The sequence below is a fragment of the Stegostoma tigrinum genome, chromosome 12, assembly GCF_030684315.1.
Source record: "Stegostoma tigrinum isolate sSteTig4 chromosome 12, sSteTig4.hap1, whole genome shotgun sequence".
NCBI classification, from domain to species: Eukaryota; Metazoa; Chordata; class Chondrichthyes; order Orectolobiformes; family Stegostomatidae; genus Stegostoma; species Stegostoma tigrinum.
The window spans coordinates 33,432,503-33,454,473 of NC_081365.1; the positions used below are offsets into that span (position 1 = coordinate 33,432,503).

The following is a 21,971-nucleotide window of genomic DNA, read 5'->3' on the forward strand; positions in this document are numbered from 1 at the left end:
CTTACCTCAGTTCTTAATAGTTTATCCCATCAACTTAGACTGTGACCCTTGGTTCTGGCCTCCTCTATCAGGAACACCCTTCTCACACCTGCCCCATCAATTCCTGTTTAGACTTTGAGGTTTCTATGAAATTCCTCTTCGTTTTTTTGAACTCCAGCAAACATGATTCTGACCGATTCAAACTCTCCTCACATTTTGTCATCAGTCCCTGCTATCTCAGGAATCAGTGTAAACCTTCACTACACTCCCTGTATCAAAAATAAAATCTTTCCATGGATACAACAGTACAGATATGATCTCACCAAAGCCCCATATAATTGCAGCAAGAATTCCCTGTTCCTATGCTGAAATTGCCTTGCTCTGAAGACCAATAGATCACTTGCCTCCTTTACTGCCTGCTTCACTTGCATGCTTAACTTCAGTGATTGGTATACAAGGATACCAGGGTCTTGTCACAAATTAGCAACATAGAAACAGGAATAGGACATTCAGCCCCTTGAGCCTGTTCAAACATTCAATCTGATTGTGGTTGATCGGTATCATAACTCCAAATGCCTGCCTTTGGTTCACATCCCTTAATACCTTTACTTAACAATAATTTTATTAATCTCAGATATAAAATTAACAACAGATCCAGTGTACACTGCTGATTGTGGAGGAGCGTTCTGAACATCAACCACCCTTGGTATATAGAAGTGCATCCTAACATCTCTCCTGAATGTTAATCATCTTTGGTGCTTGTGATCTAACCAACCATTTTTCTATCCCGGTCATTACACCAGTCCCGAATCCATGCACTTCACTTTTACACGACTCATGTGGGACTTTGTCAAAAGCCTTCTGAAGGTCCAAATAGATGACATCCACTGGCTCTCCTTCATCAACTCTACTTGTTACATCCTTGAAGAATTCCAGTAGATTTGTCAACTGTAATTTCCCTTTCATTAATCCATGCTGACTCTCTCCAATTATGCCACTGTTTTCCAAATGCTCATCAAGGACTTTGTAGCATTTTCCCCATTACCAGTGTCAGGCTGACTGGTCTATAATTCCCAGTTTTATGTCTGTCTCCTTTTTAAATAGAGTAGTTACATTAGCTACCCTCCATTCTGTAGGAACTTTTCCAGGATCTACAGAATTTTGGAAGATGACAACCAATGTATTCACTATTTCTAGGGCCACTTCCTTAAGTATTCTGGGATTATCAGGGCTTGGGAACTTGCCCCCGCTGTGACTGAGCTCTTCAACAAGAGGTAAAAAAGAGAAAAAAAACAAAAAAAAGGAAATGAAACAAATAGAAATGTGGCTGGAGCAGACAAGCCCCAGGCTAAGCTACTCCACTGCCATTTTACTGGAAGTAACTTTATCTTTTCAGATTCTCCGAGGATGCTCACATCCCTCTCCATCAGATTCCCAAAGATCAGGAGTGAAGTGCATCCAAATATAACAAAAGAAATTTCAAATATCTAAAAAGGGGGTGCAATTGCCAAAACCAATTGTTGCCTGGACTGCGTAGTGTCACAAAATAAACAGTTGGGCTGGGAGTCCACAAGCCACAGCAGTCTGTAGTTAATGGGACTGGTTTTGTTTTCCTCTACCCAGAGTGCTATTATGCACAACTGAGCTTGATATTTTTTAATTAACCTATTGTTCCTAATCATCTGTTTAGAGATATTACACACCCCTGGAGCAGGTCTGGGGTAGGAACACTACCACCACACCAACAGAAAGTCCAGATGTTTTCTAGTTAGTTCATTCACAGGTGTTACTATGTAGCTCTGGAGAAAGTGGGATTTGAACTGCTGAGGCAGGGACACTACCACGTCACCACACAGGGAACTCATTCTCAATGATCTCCATGGGGAAATTAATTAGTGACTCCTTGTAGGAATTATCACATCCCTCCCTCCATCGTTCACAGGGGACCAGCTGTTTATAGTTTTTAGTTCAGGTCTCTAGGTTTACGTAGATCTTGGCCATGGCACTTTTTAATCTTACAGGTCATCTTGGAACACTTTGCGATACTTCCCAATTACTTCACATAGATCACCAGTATCCAAGTTAAAGATCTGTTGTCAATCCAGACAGATTTTCTATAGCCAGTCCTTTCTCAAAAAATGTTGGGACTTGGCCCTTGCATTATCTGTAAAGAGAGACTGACTATGTTGCCCACACATAACTAGGGTTGTATTGGTCACTGTAATATGTAAAAGGTGAATTGCTGACTTAATGGCAAGATGCCCCCATCAAGATATGGACATGGGGTATCTACTCCATGTCTAGGAGATGGCCAGTTACCTGCAGTTTTATATTAAAGTAGGGCCAATTTAGGGGCAGTGATGCAAATCTGCAGAATCAATTCATCATCTTCAGACTGATTTATTTGCAAAGCTCTGTCTTGAGGTGGCTTCATTTTTTGAACTGGGGAGGTACATTTGGCCTATTTCAGTAGCCCTGTCTGGGATGAACTCTGTGACCACAAAATGCAATAGGGATGCTCTTGCTCCTCAGTGTACTGGGGCGACACTTGCTATTTAGTTCTGGAACCTCTCAGCCTTTGACTCCATTCACCCTGCCTTAGCAACAAACAAAAGCCATGAGTATTATCTGCTGGGGACTTGGCTCTGCGTTACACAAATCACCCAAGGCTGAGGACGGCTCTACAACCTCCTGAAAATGCTGAGTTCCTTTTCCTGTGTTTTTGTAGAAAAGGGTCAGTTCTATGGCTTTCTAGAAGTCCAGATATGATTTGGGTCAGTAGCTTCCTTCGGGGTCACAAAACTAAGCAATCCCTTAATATTTCCCAAACTGCTGATCTGTACCAACTTCCAGCCTTGTCCAGAATTCAGTAAGTGGTTACCCACAAAGTCTGTTTGCTGTGTTAAATGTGTAAAGCTTCAGTATCGCATATGATTTCGGCACATAGATAACGGTGGGGTGAACACTCAGAATATCAAAAGATTTTGACTCCAGCATTCAGAGACAAGTTAAACGTTGTATGAAGCTGAAAGTCAGAACCGCCCAAGCAGTCTGAGGAAAAGAAAAGTCAGTCATTCTCCAGTGATCTTATGCTGTCCAATTTACCTGGAAAAAAAACCCTTTTTTCCCCCCTGCATATTGGGGCCCATTCCTCCACACTTGCATCAATCCATTCCATTGTTTTATACAGGGATTTTTAAAAAAAAATTTCTTTGTCAAAGTCTTACTGGGTTTGTTGAAAAGCAAGGTTATCCAAAACTCAGGAAACGTGACTGGAAGGAGGCATCAAAATACAGCCCCTACTCATGGTCTACAAAGGCTATTCCAAGCCTAGGGACAAACAGTTCCACAGACTACAAGTCTGCTTATATAGATCCTGAAGTGCTCTTACACACAATGAAACAGCTTTCCCACCACTAAAATCCACGCCTTCCCCCACCCACCCTCATTTACCAACCACCATCGGAGTCATCCATGTTACCAATTAGATATTTACACGTAAAGCCCATAACAAACAATGTAAACCATCAAAAGTGAGAGGGGTTAGGGAAAACAGGAAGGAAAAATAACGCACTGCATCCACTACAGTACCCACCTCTCTCTAAAAGGTATTGTCAAATGTTGGTGAATGCTGCATGCTTTCTCTCCAAGGACACCCAGGCACGAATGTAACTGTGGAATGGATTTCCTTTTTTTTTTAAAAGGATAATGCTGGCAGCGTTTTCAACCACCAAGTCACCGTAACCCATGTCCCCCACCCAGTTACAGACCACTACCAGAAAATCAGCAGTGCAGCCAATTTGATATTTATATGCAAAGCCCAAACAGGGAATACAAACCATCAAATTGAGGGAGTGGTTGAAGGGGACTGCTTTTTTTTTAAAAAAAACTTCTACAACCAGAAGTGCTCTTTCACAAAACTGAACAGCTTTCCCACGACTACATCGCCATGACTATTTTTTGTTGTTTTGAACCATTAAACTGCCAGCAGTAAAACACTCAGTCAATTTGAAATTTAGATGCAAAGCCCAAATATGGCAATGCAAACCATCAGAAGTGCAGGTAAGGGGCAGAGAAACGGAAGAGTCCAAATCAAATGGAGTTGGTAGGATAAAATAAAGCATTGTATCCCCTGCAGTTCCCACCTCTCTCAAAGGCATTGATGGACACTACATGCTCCATCATCTGTTACCAGAGAGCAAACATAACCACAGACAAGGGATGATGTTTAATAAGAGGCTCTGGTGAGCTAAATGGGCCAATGCCTGTTACCAAGGGTACTCATGCTCAACAAGGGCCCCAAGGACATTAAATTTGTGATTCTCCACAGGCCTTATTACAGACCAAGATGAGAAAAAAAAAATTCTTCATACAGAAGATAGTGAACTTGTGGAACTCTACCACCGAAGGCTGTGGAGGCCAAGTCATTAAATATATTCAAGAAAGAGAACAATACATCAGGTTTTAAGAGCTATGAGAATATGGTATTGACAGAGAGGATCAGTCATAATCATACTCAATGGTGAAGTAGACTCAAAACCCTGAGTTTCTGTTTCTCCATGAGGCCAGGGAGCTTGTTATAGTTGTCAGCTGTCATGTCAAGAGGGATAGGGACTTAGAAGATCCTGGCACAGTAAGTCAAGAGCAGCTTCTAATACCAGCCTAAAGCCTGCAGAGGGCAATCAGGATCCTTTCCCATGAGGGGAGGATGCCAGCTGAAGTCTTTCTGTCCTGCTTTGGGTGGTTTTCCTTGTGGAATGGAAGAGACAGGTATGACATGAGTGGCACAGATTTTGGTGCTGGTTGGGAGGTGTCCCAGGTCAGTGACTGGGCAGCACTGAGGGCATGCAGGAATAATGGCATCCAGGGGATGGGTGTGGGTGAGGGTGGGTAAGAATGAAGCTACAGGCAATGGGGAAAGAGAGGTAAAGCATGCACCTTCGTGGCAGGTCTCAACAGCTTTCCTGGTTAGGATTGGAAGAGTGGCAGGGTGTGGAAAAAGACGGCTAAGATACCCCACCCCCCGCTCAAATTAAACCTTGTGCCATCAGCCACCTTCCCACTTCACTTGTTTAAAAGAGCTATTTCCCGCAAGTCAATTGAAACATTAGATACATCCGCATGCTACCTACAGTTGTAAAGACTAATATTTTCCCCCTTTGCATTGATTGTGAACTGAAATGGAAAGGAGCATCTTAAAAACCAAAGAATTTTTAAAAGGCACTTTTAAAAAAAAAGCAGACTACTTGTGCTCACAGTACCTGTTGCATATTCAAGCAGGTAGGAGGGGGTGGCTGTTATTGCATACAATTTGGAGCTGGGGAATACATACAAAGGAAGACTTAGTCATCAACAAGTGGCTGACTGACATCTCATCCCATTCCATAGATCAATGGCAAAGGCTTTCTGATGACTGACAACTCTGATTAGCTTCCAGGTCACTGAACAGATTGTCAATGAAAATGGCATTGACAGAAGCCTTTGCAGATCCCAAAAAAAAGGTCATGTCAGTCTTTCTTTCTTTCTACAGGAAAAAGAACCTAAAGCCTGAAGAAAACCAAATCTTCCTCACCGTTTCCTCAAAGTTCTTGTTTTTAACCGATTAGTCAGAGACTTCATAACTTATGAACTATTATTTCTGTGCTTCCTGCAAGGTGAAAAGGTGAAAGTACCTGGGGAAGAGACCAAACACTGGTCAAAGATGTAGGCTTTAAAAAGGGCATAGAATCCTAGTGTGGAAACAGGCCATTCGGCCCAATAAATCCACATCGATCCTTCAAACAGCATCCCACCCAGACCCATTCCCCCACCCTCTATGTGTAACATTGCATTTCCCCTAGCTAATACATCTAACTACACGTCCCTGAACACAACAGCTATGCTAATTTGCTCAATCTACCCAGTGTGCACATCTTTGGACAGTGGGAGGAAACCAGGCCACCTGGAGGAAACGCAAGCAGACATAGGGAGAACGTGTGTGGAGATGGCAGAGTCATCCAAGAGTGAAATTGAACCCAGGTCTCTGATACTGTGAGGCAGCAGTGCTAATCACTGAGCCACCATGCCATAAGAGGACAAAGGGAGCAAGAGATACTTTCGTAAGCAAACTCAGGGGAGCAAACTTCAGACTGAACAGGGAAGCACAGAAAAGCCAAAAACCCCTTTGGACAGCACTACTTACCATAACACACAAGCTGAAATGTTTAAATGTCCAAAAGTCTATCCTTCTCTTAGTACCTTTTCAAATAATGTGGGAGAAAGAGGTTAGGGTAGATAAAGTGAATGGAAAGGGTGGCAAGTAAATGTGAATACAGTTGAATTGGGCTCAGGAAAGAAATTAGATCCGAGCTAGTTGCATCAGGTCAGGTCAGGTCAGGTCAGGTCTGGACATGCAGATCTCAGGTTAAGATGGGAGATATTTAGTCTAAGTGATTGAAGATCAGCTGTATGATCACTCTGGAGTTAGGCTAGCATTTTTCTGTATACCATTTCCTGGTGAAGTGTGCAGGAAATCAAGTCCGAATGGTCCAATAGCAGAGCTCAACAGCATGCTCAGTGACAGACTTTTCAAAGGATTTCGAGAAGGGCAATTGTCCATCAGAAGTTCAAATTTCCCAGTGAATTCCCATGGAGTCAGTGTGCTCAGACTTCAGAGGGGTCCCTTAGCACATCTTCCAGAATACATCCAGTTTCTGACCACACAGCCGAGAATATCCAGGCTGTTAAGTGATAAAAAGGTCCCCTGTTAACTCAAAAGTTGGAATTTTTCATTCACTTCACAAAAGCTTAACTGCCACCAGTACTTTTTAGGAAGTAATACGAGTGCAACAAAAGAAGAAAAATATTTATTCTAATGTACTATTCAACTGTATTAAAATGAGACAAAATAATATGCAGAATGAGAGACTTTAATAGACTCTTCAATGCATAAATCAAAATTAGGAAACAGTTCCAACTTGCTAGACCTCCAAAATATTTTAGTTACATAATCATCTGTAATTCTTTTAAACAGGTTTTCTTGCTGCTTTCTATAATACACATATTTGTAAAACTGATGAGTTTTTTGTTTCTAAAAACTCGATTTACAATCTAAAATACAGGTAACTGAAACGTCCATAGGTAAACTCAGTTAGTGTAATACACTGGGGCCCTATTACACCACAGTCCGGTCCAGGCAAAACTATCACAGTGGCTTCTTGCATCCCAAAGTCTTCTTTTAAACTTCTTTTTACCCAACAAGCAAATGGAATAGAATGAAAAACAGTGGCAAATTTTTTTTCATTTCCAGTCACATTTAGAACCAGCTAATACAATGGCAGCCTAGTAACAAATTCAACAGCTCAGCCAGGGAACTCTTACCATTGGTACTGAACTCAGGTTTTTCTCTGAATAAATAATGATCATATTCAGGTCGCAGCCATGTGTACTTGTACAGTTATGCAGACAATTAGTCAGTATAACAGATCCACATGTTCAAGACATTCAGCAAGGTGATGATGATTACGCCAAGGCCAAACCTCAGTCTCCATTACATACAGTAATCCGCCACATTGGGGATTGACTGAGCTGGAAACACGAGAAATCATTTGCTGCAATTTCAGAATATCCTACATCAGCAAAAGGAAGAGGCAAGGAGTAAACATGCCCAGTTGAAAATGAGAGATTCCTTCAATATATGTCCATTAGTGTAATAAATGGATTCTGATTTTGCTGATTATACCCTCAAACACAATTTTGTGTCAGCTGTAAGAGTTAGAACTCACCACCTGCAAATTTGAATCATTTGATCACACGTGTATTCACATTTTTGTTACCAGAAGAAATAGTATTTGGTATTTTATGGAATGGATTCAATTTTGTTAGTGAAGGCTTTTTCTTGTTTATATCAGATCAGATGATACACTGGTTTAGGAAGCCGTTTACTTCAGATTACCTGCCGTTCCTCATTATTCTGTCTACCGCTTTGGTGCTTTTAATGTCCTTACACAGTCTCATGATTATAGTCTCCATGGATCACAACGTAGTGGGCTCCTCGTGTATTTACTCAACGATAGAAAACATTTATCCTTCATGTTTGAGCTAGATGCAGCTGGAGGAAACCTGGAATTTCACACGAAGTGTTTTGTTTTAAAAATCATTGACATGATTTTAAACTGGCACTCGATCATGAATCTTCATCTCCATAATTTGTGCATTCTAAAATCATAAACGACAAGCTTTTTTTAGCCCATGTAATTAGTTTCTGTTGAAAAATCATGTCTCAACCAGGTCTCAAAGCCACATATAATTGGAACTTCAGTTCAAATGTACATGATGAAAAGTTATGCATAAAAAGGAATGTTGCCACTTATGTTACAACCCACCCTGCAGATATCTGGGAGAATATGATGAGTAGAGATTTCTTCAGATCACTACACTTCTACCACTATGCGAACTCCCCCGATCCTGTCAATAAAAGAACATTAGATTTCAGTTTGTGAGCAATAGTAGCACTTATAGCTATTATTTCGTGCAACCTCCACATTTTCACAAAATTAATAGACAAAGCATAAAACAGAACTTCAAATTTCCATACTGGCAATAAAGAATCATCTTCCATCTCCAAACAATAATATAACTCCCACGAACATGTTTGTCATGATTTTCTGAAACCATAGTTCTAGTATTATATGTCTGGAATTTGATAATGCTGGTATTTTGTTTTAATATTTAATTGATTCATTAATTAAATGATATATTAACAGAAGAACCTCAACGTCAGTGTAAAGTCATTTTTCCCATAGTGTGTGATTCTCTACATAACCCAGTCAAGATCAGGAACTTTTTGGGTAAGACTGTACCCAAGAAACTTAACATCACTTTCAAAATGTACAATACACTAGAATATGACTCAAAAAAGCACAGTAATAGAAATTACTATGTTGTAAGACAAAAAATATTATATTGCTAAAAGCGATAACTCACTGACTGTCGTCCACGATTGGATCTTCGTGCACTGCTTTCCTCTGAGCCACCATCTACAGAATGGTAGCTTGGGGGCTTCTCGTGATACTTAAATGGCTTCTTCAAGGCATCCAACCATTCTGCCATTCGATCATCCGACCGCACCCTGTTATATCGAGAGCGGTTATCATTATCATCCAAGGAACTCCATGATCCTTGTCGTCTGCCACGAGGTGGAGGAGAATAGCTTTGGTCTCTGCGCCTATTTCTTCTTTCAGGTGAATAATCTCTATTACTTCGGCGATGTGGTCGTCTGTTCTCCTCATAACCTCTTCTGCCATGCCTCTGGTTTGAGCTGCTGTGTCTTGACCGGTCCTCATAATCAGAATCATCACTATAATCTTCGAAATTCTGTCTTCTTGGGAGCCACTGACCTCTCTGGTGGCCATCTTCAAAGTCATCTCTTCTATTCCCTTGAGATCGATTAGTTCTTCTGTCTTGAGAGCTCCTACTGGACCTTGATCCTTCCCGGGATCTGTGACTTCTGGCAAGCCCCATATCCAAAATATCCTCGTGACTTCGAACCCTTCTTTGATTATTCCTCCGAGAGGAGTTGCTAGTTCTTTGTGATGAAGGAAGACTAGTGTCATGGACTGTCTCCATTATTGGAGGTAGGTGGATGACACGACGATCTATTTCTCTAACTCCAATTTCATTTAGTGATGAAAGCACACTGGGAGGCGCACTTCCACTTGTACGAATTCCATTTTGTAGAGGTTGTACAGTGTTCAAGTTTTTCACCTCGTTCTCTATGTAGTCTAGCATCTTAACAGAAGAGTCTGGGTGACCACTGTAAGGGACAACAGTCAATGGTATACTGTTCTTTGTGGAAAAATCTACACAATGGAAACAAAAAAAATAAAATTAAACTTTGTATAGAAGTTTTTGAAGTATCTTCAAATGTGTTTCAATAAAGTAATGGAAGATATTGATAGCAAGGCAATTAGCAGAGTTACAAATTAAAGTAAATCCAGAAAGGTGGCTTAACATAAAAAGATGAGAAAGATTCCACAAGAAATAATTTAAAATACAGTGTAGCAACATACACAGTACCCAGGGGAGCTAGAGACAAATCATGCTTTAGAATTATTGAGATATGACACCAAGAAAATCAGGACTGGAAATTAAACATTGTAGAATGCAAGAGATAACACACAGTGTGCAGATGGAGGAACACAGTAGGCCAGACAGCAGAGGAGCAGGAAAAGTGACGTTTCGGGTGGAGGCCCTTCTTCAGAAAGGGATTCTGAAGAAGAATCCTGACCAGAGATGACAGCTTTCCTGCTCCTCTGATTCTACCTGGCCTGTTGTGTTCCTCCAGCTGCACACTGTTATTTCTGACTCCAGCATCAGCAGTTCTTACTAGCACACTGTATAATGCAACATGTTTGAGCAAACACAGTAAAGGAAGAGAGGAAGGTAGTGAAACTTGCACCATAATAGAATGGCTGTAGACAGAGGTCCAGTTATCAATGTGAAAACCAGAATCGTATGTAGATAGTGCACTGAGACCTCTTTTTTAAAAAAAAGAAAAACAAAAAAAGTGTAATGTACAGACTATGTAGTAACTGAAAGGAGGTGGGGTGAGAAATATGCAAAGAAATTAGGAAATTAAGTAAATTGAAATGGAGATTTTGACTACCCTGCAATTTGACGGAAGAGCTTGGTGCAGGGAATAAGGAAATGGAGTTCTACAATCTGTACATATTCCTTTTTAATTGAATTCAATAAAAAGCCCAACAAGGAAGATTTACTATTGGACCTAGAATTGGATTTCTAACAGTCAATGGACAGAAAGTTAGCATTGGTCAGAAACTGAAATGGATGAGCCGAATAAATACTGTAGATAAAAGGAAGAGGTCAGAGACTCGGAATTTTTAAAAATTCCTTTATGGCATGAGTGCATCACTGGTTAGGCCAGCATCTATCACCTATCCCTAATTGCCTTCAGGGCAGTTCAGAGTCAACACTGCTATGGGTCTGGAGTCATCTGTAGGTCAGACCAGGTAAGGATGCTAATTTCTTTCCCTAAAGGGCATTAGTGAACCAGATGGACTTTTCTGACAATGGATCCATGGTGTTCAAAGTTGGGTTAAGTGTTTGTAAAATGCTAGGTTGGGGGGGGAGGGGGGGTGGATGTAAAGGACTGCGTTGGCCCCTTTAAAAGATTGTGTTTTCTGTGCTCGGAGAGGTGGGTGAGCAGTTTGAAAGTTTGCAAGTACAGACAGCACCCAAATTGAAACATTTGTATCGCAGGCTGTATCGTTAGCAGGATTTTTACCAAGACAACAGGTTTTTGAATTTAGCCAAATCAATTTCAACCAGGCACTTAGATACCAAAAACCTATCAAATTTGAATCTGTTGGTTTTGACAAGTTAGGACCAATCCAATTGTAAGAAATTGATATGCCATCAAGGGTAAAAAGGAAGCATTTTGATGGGGTGGGGAACCAGGAGAACTAACTGCCATCTGCGAGAGTTAACAGCTTTCAGCTCTCAACAGAGTCACTGGCTCTCACAATCTCTTCCGGATCTTAGAGAAAGCACCTCCACGTTATAACAATGATCACCATTTCGACTCTTTAATTCCACATATTTATTGAATTCAACTGCACCATTTTCCATGGTGGGATTCAAACCCAAGTCCCCAGAACATTACCTCAGTCTCTGGATTAACAGTGCAGAGATAATACCAGTAAGTGACTGCCTCCCTTTGGGAACTACAACTCATTTTGACACTCCAAAGCCTTTGCAGCATCTACAAAACTCAGGTCAGTTCTGTGAAAGAACACTCCACTTTCCTGGGAGAGTACAGCTTCAACAATATTCAAGATTAACACTATCCAGAACAAAGCAAAGCAGTCTGTTTAAGCTACAGTCACAAAAATTCATTCCTTCTACCACAGACACCCTCAGTTACAGCAGTGTGTACCACCCACAAGACACACTGTAGCAACTCATCAAGGTTCCTTCAACAGCATCTTCCAAACTGGTGATACCATTAAAGGATTGAGAAGGGCAGTAGATGCATAGTGAGCTCTGACAGCAGCACTGAAACCTCAAAATGGAACCCTGCTAGAATTCAATAAGGCTGGCAAAAGTGGCATCAGTTCAAAGAAGTGAGCTGTTTAATAGGTAATGGTTGAGTTGTATGTGCCCACTTTAAAGTTACATTGAGGAAAGGTAAGAATTTCCTTTTTGTTATAAGAAACTTAACTTTTCTACTTGACTTAAAAGCAGCTTTTTTAAAAAAAGAAAACAAGAATACGTCTTAAAAGCTATGGCAGCAGAGCTCAGTCGCTTGTGTTGCACAGCCTGCAGCACACGGAAAAAGCTAGAAGCCCTGGCAGTCTGGATGACCAATTCTGCAGGAAGTGTAGCCTGTTTGAGCAGCTTGAGTGCCAGGCCTTGGAGCTTGAGGATCAACTGGAGGCACTGCATTGCATCCATGAGGCTGAGAGTTATATAGATAATACATTTTTAGACATGGTCCTCTGCAGTTGAAGGGTAGTTGTCAGGTAAGGAAGGTGTGATCCTCAGTAAGAAAGGAAGCAGGCAGGGCCGAGAGTGCATCTCACTCAAGAATAGTTTATTTTATGCATGGAATTGACAAGGTAGATGTAGAGAGGATCTTAACAGAGAACTTGGGGCCAGTATATAGACGAGGGATTTCCCTTTTAAGATTGGGTGACCAGGAATTTCTATTCTAAGAGGTTTATTGGCCTTTGAAATTATTTTCCACAGGTAATAGTGGAGGCAGAATATTAAACTTATTTGAGGCCGAGTTAGACTACTGTTTGACTGATGAGAGTCAAGGGGGAGGGGACAGGCAAAGTAAAGTTAAGACCACAATCAGATCAGCCATAATTGTACTGAATGGAGAATCAGGCCTGACAGACCAAAAGGTCTTGTCCTGCTCCTGCTTCTAAAATCTGAACTGAGTAGTTTATATGCATTTAAAAGGGAAATGAGGCAAATATATAGTGAAGAAGGGAAGAGATGATTCCAGTGGTAGATTTAAATGAGGGAAAAAAAATGGGAAGAAGTTCAAGTGGGGTGTAAGAGCAGGTTTGGTCAGCTTGTGCTATGTAGTCCTATGTATATCTGTTAAACAGACTTCTAATTATCCCAATTAGAAAGACAGGCTGAATTTGTTCAAAGAGGTTTTCTCTTTTGGATGAAACATTCTAATGGGATGGTTAACAATAGTTAAATTTTCCAGTTGGCTGTTCATGGTAAGGCTTAGGAAAAAGCAACCAGGTTTTCTTTTAAAATCCAGCTGTCGTAAGTCCAAATGGAGTCCACTTGTGAGTGGCTGTACATGTATACAGCTTCTTTTTTCTTTAAGTAGAGCATTTCCATAAAGCTGCATCTAATTTTATGCAAAATAAAAATGAATTTGAAGAAAATTCTACATGAATAGTACTTGGTGTAGGAAATCGAAACACACAAAATCAAAACGGAGATAACAAAGTGTGGAGCGGATGAACACAGCAGGCCAAGCAGCATCAGAGGAGCACAAAAGCCTTTTCTGATGAAGGGTCTAGGCCCGAAACGTCAGCTTTTGTGGTCCTAAGATGCTGCTTGACCTGCTGTGTTCATCCAGCTCCACATTTCGTTATCTCGGATTCTCCAGCATCTGCAGTTCCTAGTATCTCTGAACACAAAATCAAAACGTAATGTCATCATTAAGTTTTCTTCAGCGCTTCATCAGTTTGAAGGTATGATGTATAGTAGTGAAAAGAAAATATTACCACAAAATCTCAATCCATTTTTGTTGCCTTCCCAGTTATCATGTATTACTTGAACTAGTAAAAGCTAACAGCACATGAATACTAGAGACTACATACCTCTTTGTGTCAGTCCATTAATGTAGGTCGAATTCAACTGGGAATTTCTTTCATCCCCTCCATACATTGGCCTGTTAAACATCCATGGTAACATGCCCTGCTTTGCCTGTTTCACAAGTTCATGTCTTGCCAGAGCTAAATTCAAAAGAACAATGTTAAGAATCTTATTCAAAAACATTCTTTGGTGAAGATTTGTGAAAATATAGAGTTTCTAATAAATATATTATACTAATAATCTAAAATCTGTTGCTAGAATTTTATTACAATGCAAACCATTATGTTAGACCATAAAAGAAAAGCAAGACGACTCTGGATATTCGAAACAAAAAGTGCTGCAGCATTCAGCAAATCAGGTAGCATCCACGGTGGGAGAGGCTGAGATAATGAGCTGAATCTTTTCAAGATGTAGCTATCAGAATCAATTGCAAGCCAAGTAGAAATGGGAAATAAATACCAGCCTTCTTAATGATGACTATGTCTGAAGAACAAAGAAACTCTCAATTTTTAGGAACGTATCTGTATCTGAACTATTACATGACCATAGCCAATTATTCAATGAATTGACTGCTGAGCAATGTTGGGAAAGAGGCATTTTCATCTTACAATCATTAGTAAAAATTTCACAAGGATACCAATTCAAGAGGAAATCAATTCAAGGGGAAAGCTGACATCAAGACAGTGACAGAAAATGCTGATTGGGTAGCACGGAAAATGTACAAGTTAGTGATAATTGATAGTATATCACCTGGTCCTGTAAAAATGTTAAAACAGGCAGGTTGACTGATTGAATCAGAGAATCGTATCACCTGTTTGACCAAGTTAAAAAAGGGACAGTGGATTTAGAGATAAAAGGAACTGTAGATGCTGAAGAATCAGAGCTATTCTTTCCGATGTGCTAAGAACAGTGCCCTGTGTATTTTCTTCAGCAGTACGCGAGTCTGGTACTAGCATTGGTTATACAGATTATGTTGCAAATTCTTTTACATAGTTAGATACTTATTCGGGGGAAGTCTGGAAAGAGCGATAATTAATTTTTAAAAATGCTTCACCTTCCTCTGGGCAACAACAACGTTTTGGACAGCAGATGCATCGAAGATAACAGCAGCACCTTTGTGGGCAACACTGGCACCAACAGATACTAATCAATATGAACAATAGCAGAATGCCCATGATAATAAATATCACTGTAAGCCAATCTGCAACAAAAAGAGATAGTAATTATATTATTGTAGAAGAATCTGTTGCAAAGGAGGACTCACTCCATTAGGCTTAATGCACTAAAATGTGCTCGTTACATTAAGTGAGGGGATATATTTTCAATAGCTATTCCTTCATATTATACATGTACTTTATCAAAATGTTCCGTATTGCATTTGTATGCAATGTATATACATTCACAAGCACATGTTTGAAATTTATTCAGTTTGAAAGATCTCCAACTTAGACACCCACCCTATTGGGTTGATTTCTACACATTGATATGCAGTCAGTGTGGTCAATATCCTCTATATTGCTGCATTGTGTTAGAAAGGAATGCAGAATATAAAATAAAATTATTAATTGTGCTCAGGTGTTTCACTGATATTTTCCCAAATTACCACTATCAAAACATACGCAGATATTGGAAGCTAACAGATGGTCACAAGAATGCTCCAAAGGCATTCAGCTGAAGATTTTCGTATTATTAAGATAGCAATATTCTCAGGATTGAGCAGTTTAAAAAAAAACCCATCTCAGATGTGCCGACAGCTGCAATACAGGGAAAGGGGAACTCAAGGACAGCAGCGTGGGGGTCCTGATGGAGACACAGGGTTATGGCAGAGAGTGCTAATGACAGACAGACAGGCAGTCTTTGGGACAGGTTGGGGTTACCCATTTTGGAAAAGAGATTCTTGAGGGAAGCATCCATCTTATATAGCTTTGAGCGAAGAGTAGGATACCCCGCTAGACTCTTCCTCCAGCCCAAGCTCCCCTTCTGAACTTGTTCTGCCAGCTTCAAAAATTGAAGTCAGGCAGGAAAGAGCCCTTAAAGGGGGAAGGCCTTTTGCCTGTAAACCCAGCAGCAATGCCTTTAAATCCATGCCCAGAAGTCACCTTCTCCCAGAATGGTGATATTCTGTTCATCAGATGTTATTTAAAATGTTGGCCTAGAGAATTCTGTTGCATGGAAACTAAGGAGGTAGTTATATCAAATTGTGCATCAACTTTCAACTCAAGTTAATCCCCTTCCCAACTAAATTGTTGAAACTGCAAACTATTAATAAAATAGCATAGGAAACATGTCATCTCCTTAACCAAGAAGATTTACGAATTAAATAAACTGCATAAGGAGAGCGAAGGGGTGTGAATTGAGAAATAAATCTAAAGTCTCAAATCAGCTGCAGGTAACTAAATAAAAGGACAGGAAAGGAAAAACAATTTCTTAAAAGGTGACATTTTAAACATCTCCGACATCAATTCACAACACTAAAGATTGATGGTCTACTCTTAAAATGTAGAATTTTTATGGCGTAGCTATTGCTGGCAGTTGTGAACAGCTATTATAGTCTTAAAAGGGTGCTCACACTTGTCAGCCCTGAATACCCACTGCAGTTTTAGTTCACTTCTACCACAGAGAAGCAGTAACAATAACTTCACGACATTTCAAGATAGGCAGATAAAATTATGCAAATGGATTTTAATTTAATGGTAGAGTGGCCAATCATAGAAAAATTATTTGGATATTCATATTTCTTTACTTGCCTGTTACTGAGGTTGCTATACCATTTGTACCAATAAAAATGGAGAACCATTATTTTGACAGAAACGTAGGGGCCATTGTTCTACTGGCTCAGAGATGGTTTTGAGCAGACGGTAAATAGGCATAGTTTGAAGGAAATATTAGAAATTTGACTACTTTCTTTGATGTAAATCACAGATTGCAGATTGATAATGGCACTTTTACATACCCATTACTGCAACAATCAAGCAAAGACGAGCAAATCAGTGATTTAAAATGATTAAGATATTATGCAGCAGATATAATTCAGTCAAGTGACTTAGTTCTAGAAAAGGGTAATTTAGAAAGTGCTTAACATGCAAAGAAATTTTAAAGAACATACGTAAAACAATAAGGCGAACTTCTTTGTCCGAATCTCCAGTAGTATCTCCTGGTGCCTCGACCGTACAGAAGTAAACACCATGATCCCACCACATCACTTCACTAATCCACAGGTCAGCCCCTACAAAATAAGTATACACAGGGCACATTACACAAAATTGATGTAGACTTTCAAATCAGCATCAACAATGACTAATTCAAAGCAATTTAAGAAATGAAGTGACACAAAATGTACTTAATTCCATTCTGGATCAGTAACATGTTCTGGTGGTTGCTGTTTATGTGCATTTGAACTTGGTTTGTCCACAGAGTGCCGCTCAGCATCCTAAAGCAGATAGATATTGATTTCTCATCCATACTGGGGTAAAATGGACAATTGTTATCACTTTTCTCCAGATTCACAGACCAGCAAATCTGCTAAGCATGTTATGAGACTCTCAATGGCAACATAGCTGGCAAAAATTCCAGAGCTCAACCTTTTCTGGAGCAGTATATGATGATCATCACATCGAGAGTCAAACATTGCTGGGGATACCAAGGGGTGGATGGTGTAGAAAGATGACAGTGGGAGAGTACTGAATGGTACGCAATGCAAGATTCATGACATTTAATAAGACAGCTTTACGTAATATTGGGGCACAAGTTAAACACCTTTTACAATTCCTCATACACGGAAGCAGTCCACGTCCAAATGAAACAAGACCTGGACAATATCCAGGCTTGGGCTGACAGTGGCAAACAACATTCATGCAACCAGTGTCAGGCAGTGACCATTAGTGGCATTACCATTACTGAATCCCCGTTAGCATCATCCTGGAGGAGTTAACACTGACCAGTAACTGAGCTGGGCTGAACATACAAATATTGTGGCTACAAGAGCAAGTCAAAGGTCAGGATTCTAGCAGGGAGTAACTCACCTCCTAACTTCCTAAAACCTGTCCACTATCTACAAGGCACAAATCAGGAGTGTAGTAGAACATTCCCCTCTAGTCTAGATGGGTGCAGGGCCAACAACTGTTAAGATGCTTGACACCGTCCAGGACAAAGCACATTCCATGAATGAATAACAACAAAATAAAGTTCAGCAAAGAATAGGAGGGACAAAGAAGAAAACAAAAGCTATTATTGTATGAGGCTCGTCAGGATCATATTATATTTAAATTTCTTTTCATGGATAGTTTTTAATAAAGTCAGGAGATTCCATTCTGAAGTGACACCTCCACAATCCCACTTTCCAGACAGACAGGATTCAGAGTTCTTGCAATCCTTTTCCCAAACTTCTGACTTCCCTACAACAAATCCTATAACTATTGCAATGCAAGTACTTTTCCATTTGTTAAGTTTGCATTAAAACAACTGGTACGCTTCCATTGGCATTGCTCATAGTATTAAGCCTACAATGCCATTTTAATGCCTAACTAGTGCAATGATCATAGATATTTAAAGGAATTTATCTGAGTGAAGGCTTCAGACAATGACAGATTTTCTTTTTAAAAAAATTATAGCTCCTGCAACAAAAAGGGGTATGGAATATAGTAGATCCGAGACTTAAATCTAGTATCGCCTTACGATATCAATTACACAGTAATTTGCAGTAAAGTGGGACTACACTGAATATCTTTCTCCTGTACTAATATGTGGCATTCTTCCACCTACCAAGGAACTACTTCTTTACTAAGGACTCCCTGATCACTATGAATCTAAACATGCATCAATATCCCATATAGGCCAAGAATTTAACAAGCGTTGCTTGAATGGGCAAGATCTTAGCAATGCTCATCCTGTTGACCCCAGAGCTAGTAAGACATAGGTGAAATTTTAGCCTGGACAGGACAGTCATGCGGATGCACAAAAATTTAAGCAAATACTTTATAATGCCCTCCCACTGATTGAAGTACATCTATTCTTTGTGTTGCTTACTGTTCTGAATAGTAATCTTCCGTTGTCTATATTCGTGCCCCAATATTGGCTCATTCTGTCCCCGTTTCTGAATAACAATTCGCACAGTCCGTTGGTCGTCGTGGCAATCGTTGGTAGGATCTTGGCCCATACTCAACATAGCAATATATGCTGGAAGAGAAAAGTAACATTTATAAAGAAAATCACCTATTTCTTTCTGTTCAACTCTCCGAAAATTAATGGTTAAATGGTTACAATAGCCTCAGCAAAACACTGGAGTATGTAAATTCATATAGAACATACTTCTACTGTCTTATAGATCACAGAACTACAACAATAGCAAGAGCAGCCATTTGGTATGTCATATCTGTGCCAACTTGTTTGATATCCAAAATGAACCCAAAATGTCTTGCAAAATTTTCCAATTTCTCTCAAATGATTCACTGATCACTGTCTCAAACACTTAAATGTTCTAGATTTCTTCATAGGTTTTGCTTCACTGGCTTTCCATATGCAAATAAACTTCCAAACTAGCTTGACTAATTTCTGAACTTTATCCAATAAATGTAAAATTACAAATACAATTACAAATTTTTTTAAAACACCTGCTAATTTCCAATTCCACTAGTATACCTAACATACTATTAACATCTAAGGATCTAATTAACCTTACTCCTTAGATGGTTCTCACCAATTTCGTGGACAGCTAAATATAGTTTTGATCTCATCAACAACCAGCCTTTTCATTGTCAAACTTTACTACTCTCACTGCAGAGCTTCTTGCATGACTAGAACTCTTCTCATCACATGAATAATTTCTGGTTTCTTTATATGACAAGTATTACCTAAACAGAGATACATTGAGGAATGTTGATGTACAAAGGGACCTGGGTGTTGCACAATGGGTTACTAAAAGCAAGCATAAAGGTGCAACAAGTACTCAGGAAGGAAAATGATTTATTTGTCTTTGTAATACGAGGGCTCAAGTACAGGAGCAAGATTTCCTACTGAAGGTGCTCCAGGCCCTGAAGAGACCACACCTGAAGTGGTGTGTGTATAGTTATGGGCTCCTTACCTAAGAAAGGGATATCCTTGCAAAAAACAAAGGGAATGCAGTGAAGGGTTTCCTTAATGGATTCCTGGATGGCAGGTTAGACCTATGGGGAAGAGATTGGGTAGACAGGGCCTGTATTACTGACTTCTAGAGAAAATGAGCTTAGGACTTACTGGAACATAAAATTCCAACAGGGCTGAGCAAACTGGATGCAGGGATGATGCTTTCCCTGGCTGGGGGTCCAGAGGAAAGGGTTAGTCTCATGATACACTGTAGACCATTTTAGACTGAGATGAGGATAAATATCTTCAGAGGGTGGTGAACTTGTGGAATTAATTACCACATAAGGCTGTAGAAGCCAAATTACCAAATACATCCAAGAAATAAACAAATAGATTGCTAGAGGCTGAATATATCATGGACTATGGGGAAAGTTAGATGTATGGCATCAAAACAAGAGGATCAGAAGGGCAGAATGATGAACAAACAAGTTAGAACTGAAAGTGCAAGGCTTTTCCTAAAGATGCCATTTTAACATGTGCATCAGTGAGAGTTAATAAATGTATTTAATGGTTCCTAAAATGGGATCAAAAACTAGTTCCAGTAATTATATTGGAGACCTCTGCTCTATCTGCATATGTGCAATATATATGATCATGGGTAGGTGATAGCATAGTGGTATTATCGCTGGACTGTTAATCCAGAGACCTAGGGAGTGTTCTGGGGACCCGGCTGTGAATCCTGCCACAGCAGATGGTGGAATTTGAATTCAATAAAAAAATTTTTAAAAATCTGGAATTAATAGAACAATGGCCATTAAACCATTGTGGAATGTCAAGAAAAACCCATCTGATTCACTAATGTCCTTTAGAGAAGGAAACTGCCATCCTTACCTAGTCTGGCCTACATATATGACTCCAGACCCACAGTAATAATATGGTGGACTCTAAACTGCCCTCTGGGCAATTAGGGATGAGCAAGAAATGCTAGCCAAGCCAGCAATGCCCAAATCCCATGAATGAATAAAAATTAAGTACCGTGCTAAATGGCCTTATTCCTGCTCCTATTTTCTGTGTTTCCAAGAGGAGTTTAATGTTGCTATTCCTCTTGAGACAATTATCCACAGTATATTTTAAAAAAATATTAAGGTTTTGTTTTTATAAAATTTGCCATTTTGGTCCCACTTAAATTTTCTTGCCTTGTAGGAAGTTCTCGCCTGCTGTGTATTGCACTTCAAAAATACTGTTGACCTTTGCACAGAGACAGCAAAGGTTGACAATAATTACCAGGACTAGTTTTCAATCATGTTTGAGGAACTGCTAAATATAATTGCTTAACACAGATTCACGTGTTAACATGGCACCTTTAGGAAAAGCCTTGCACTTTCAGTTCTCCTTCACTCTCCCCTTGTGACTATCACATGTTTAATTCAGCTTTGAGTGCACACCCAATCAACATCTAGTCAACTACCTACTTGTCTTGAACTCATTGAAAAAGACTCGAACACAGTTGTTAAAAAAAATGTTTAAATCAGGCTGTAATTTACCTTTTTTTTGAAAAAAAGAATGCCTTTGTTGCATTTTTGCACATCACTAAAACCCCCTCCTCTAGTTTCCCTTTACAAATCATTCAATATTATCCTAGTCCACTTTGTGCTGACATTTTACGTCAGAAAATGTAAAATAAAATGTTTGCACTCCAAATGACAAGTTTTAATGAAAGACAGGTTTGCCAATCCCAATCCTAAACTTTCCCAGAATTAAACATCTTTCTTCAATACATGACTAAAAGCAACCCATGACAGAAAATAACGAGAACAATAACTCATTGCCTTAAAAACAAAAAGCTGTGGAACAGTTTTGTTCACTGGTTACAAACGTTGAACAAGTCACAAATCATCTAAAAATCAATGACATCAAAGCAATTTTCACAGGAAGTCACTGCACCATGGGGACAGACTTGGGCTACTATGAGTAGAGGTGAGGTGGTTAGCAGTGGGAAATTGGGAGATAAAATCTATGGGAATATGTCCACCTGGAATCAGAAACTCTAATCAATCATGCATCATCAAGGCACTTAAACATAT

General features: G+C 39.7%; 1 protein-coding gene across 3 annotated transcripts in view; it reads right to left on the bottom strand.

Moving 5' to 3' along the window:
* Positions 1-21,971, bottom strand: part of LOC125457301 (immunoglobulin-like domain-containing receptor 1) — a 54,650-nt gene that overhangs the window by 3,133 nt on the left and 29,546 nt on the right. Inside the window, exons 3-9 of one of the 3 annotated variants that reach the window (XM_048541337.1) lie at positions 18,853-19,002; positions 16,934-17,053; positions 14,882-15,028; positions 13,833-13,967; positions 8,944-9,818; positions 8,343-8,424; positions 6,810-8,175 (exon numbers count right to left, since the gene is read on the bottom strand). In XM_048541337.1, coding sequence (XP_048397294.1) covers positions 8,383-8,424; positions 8,944-9,818; positions 13,833-13,967; positions 14,882-15,028; positions 16,934-17,053; positions 18,853-19,002 — 1,469 coding nt within the window. In that variant the 3' untranslated portion in view covers positions 6,810-8,175; positions 8,343-8,382. Of the gene's footprint in view, positions 1-6,809; positions 8,425-8,943; positions 9,819-13,832; positions 13,968-14,881; positions 15,029-16,933; positions 17,054-18,852; positions 19,003-21,971 lie in introns of those variants that run through there. The other 2 variants (XM_048541338.2, XM_048541336.2) reach the window with 2 other exon arrangements.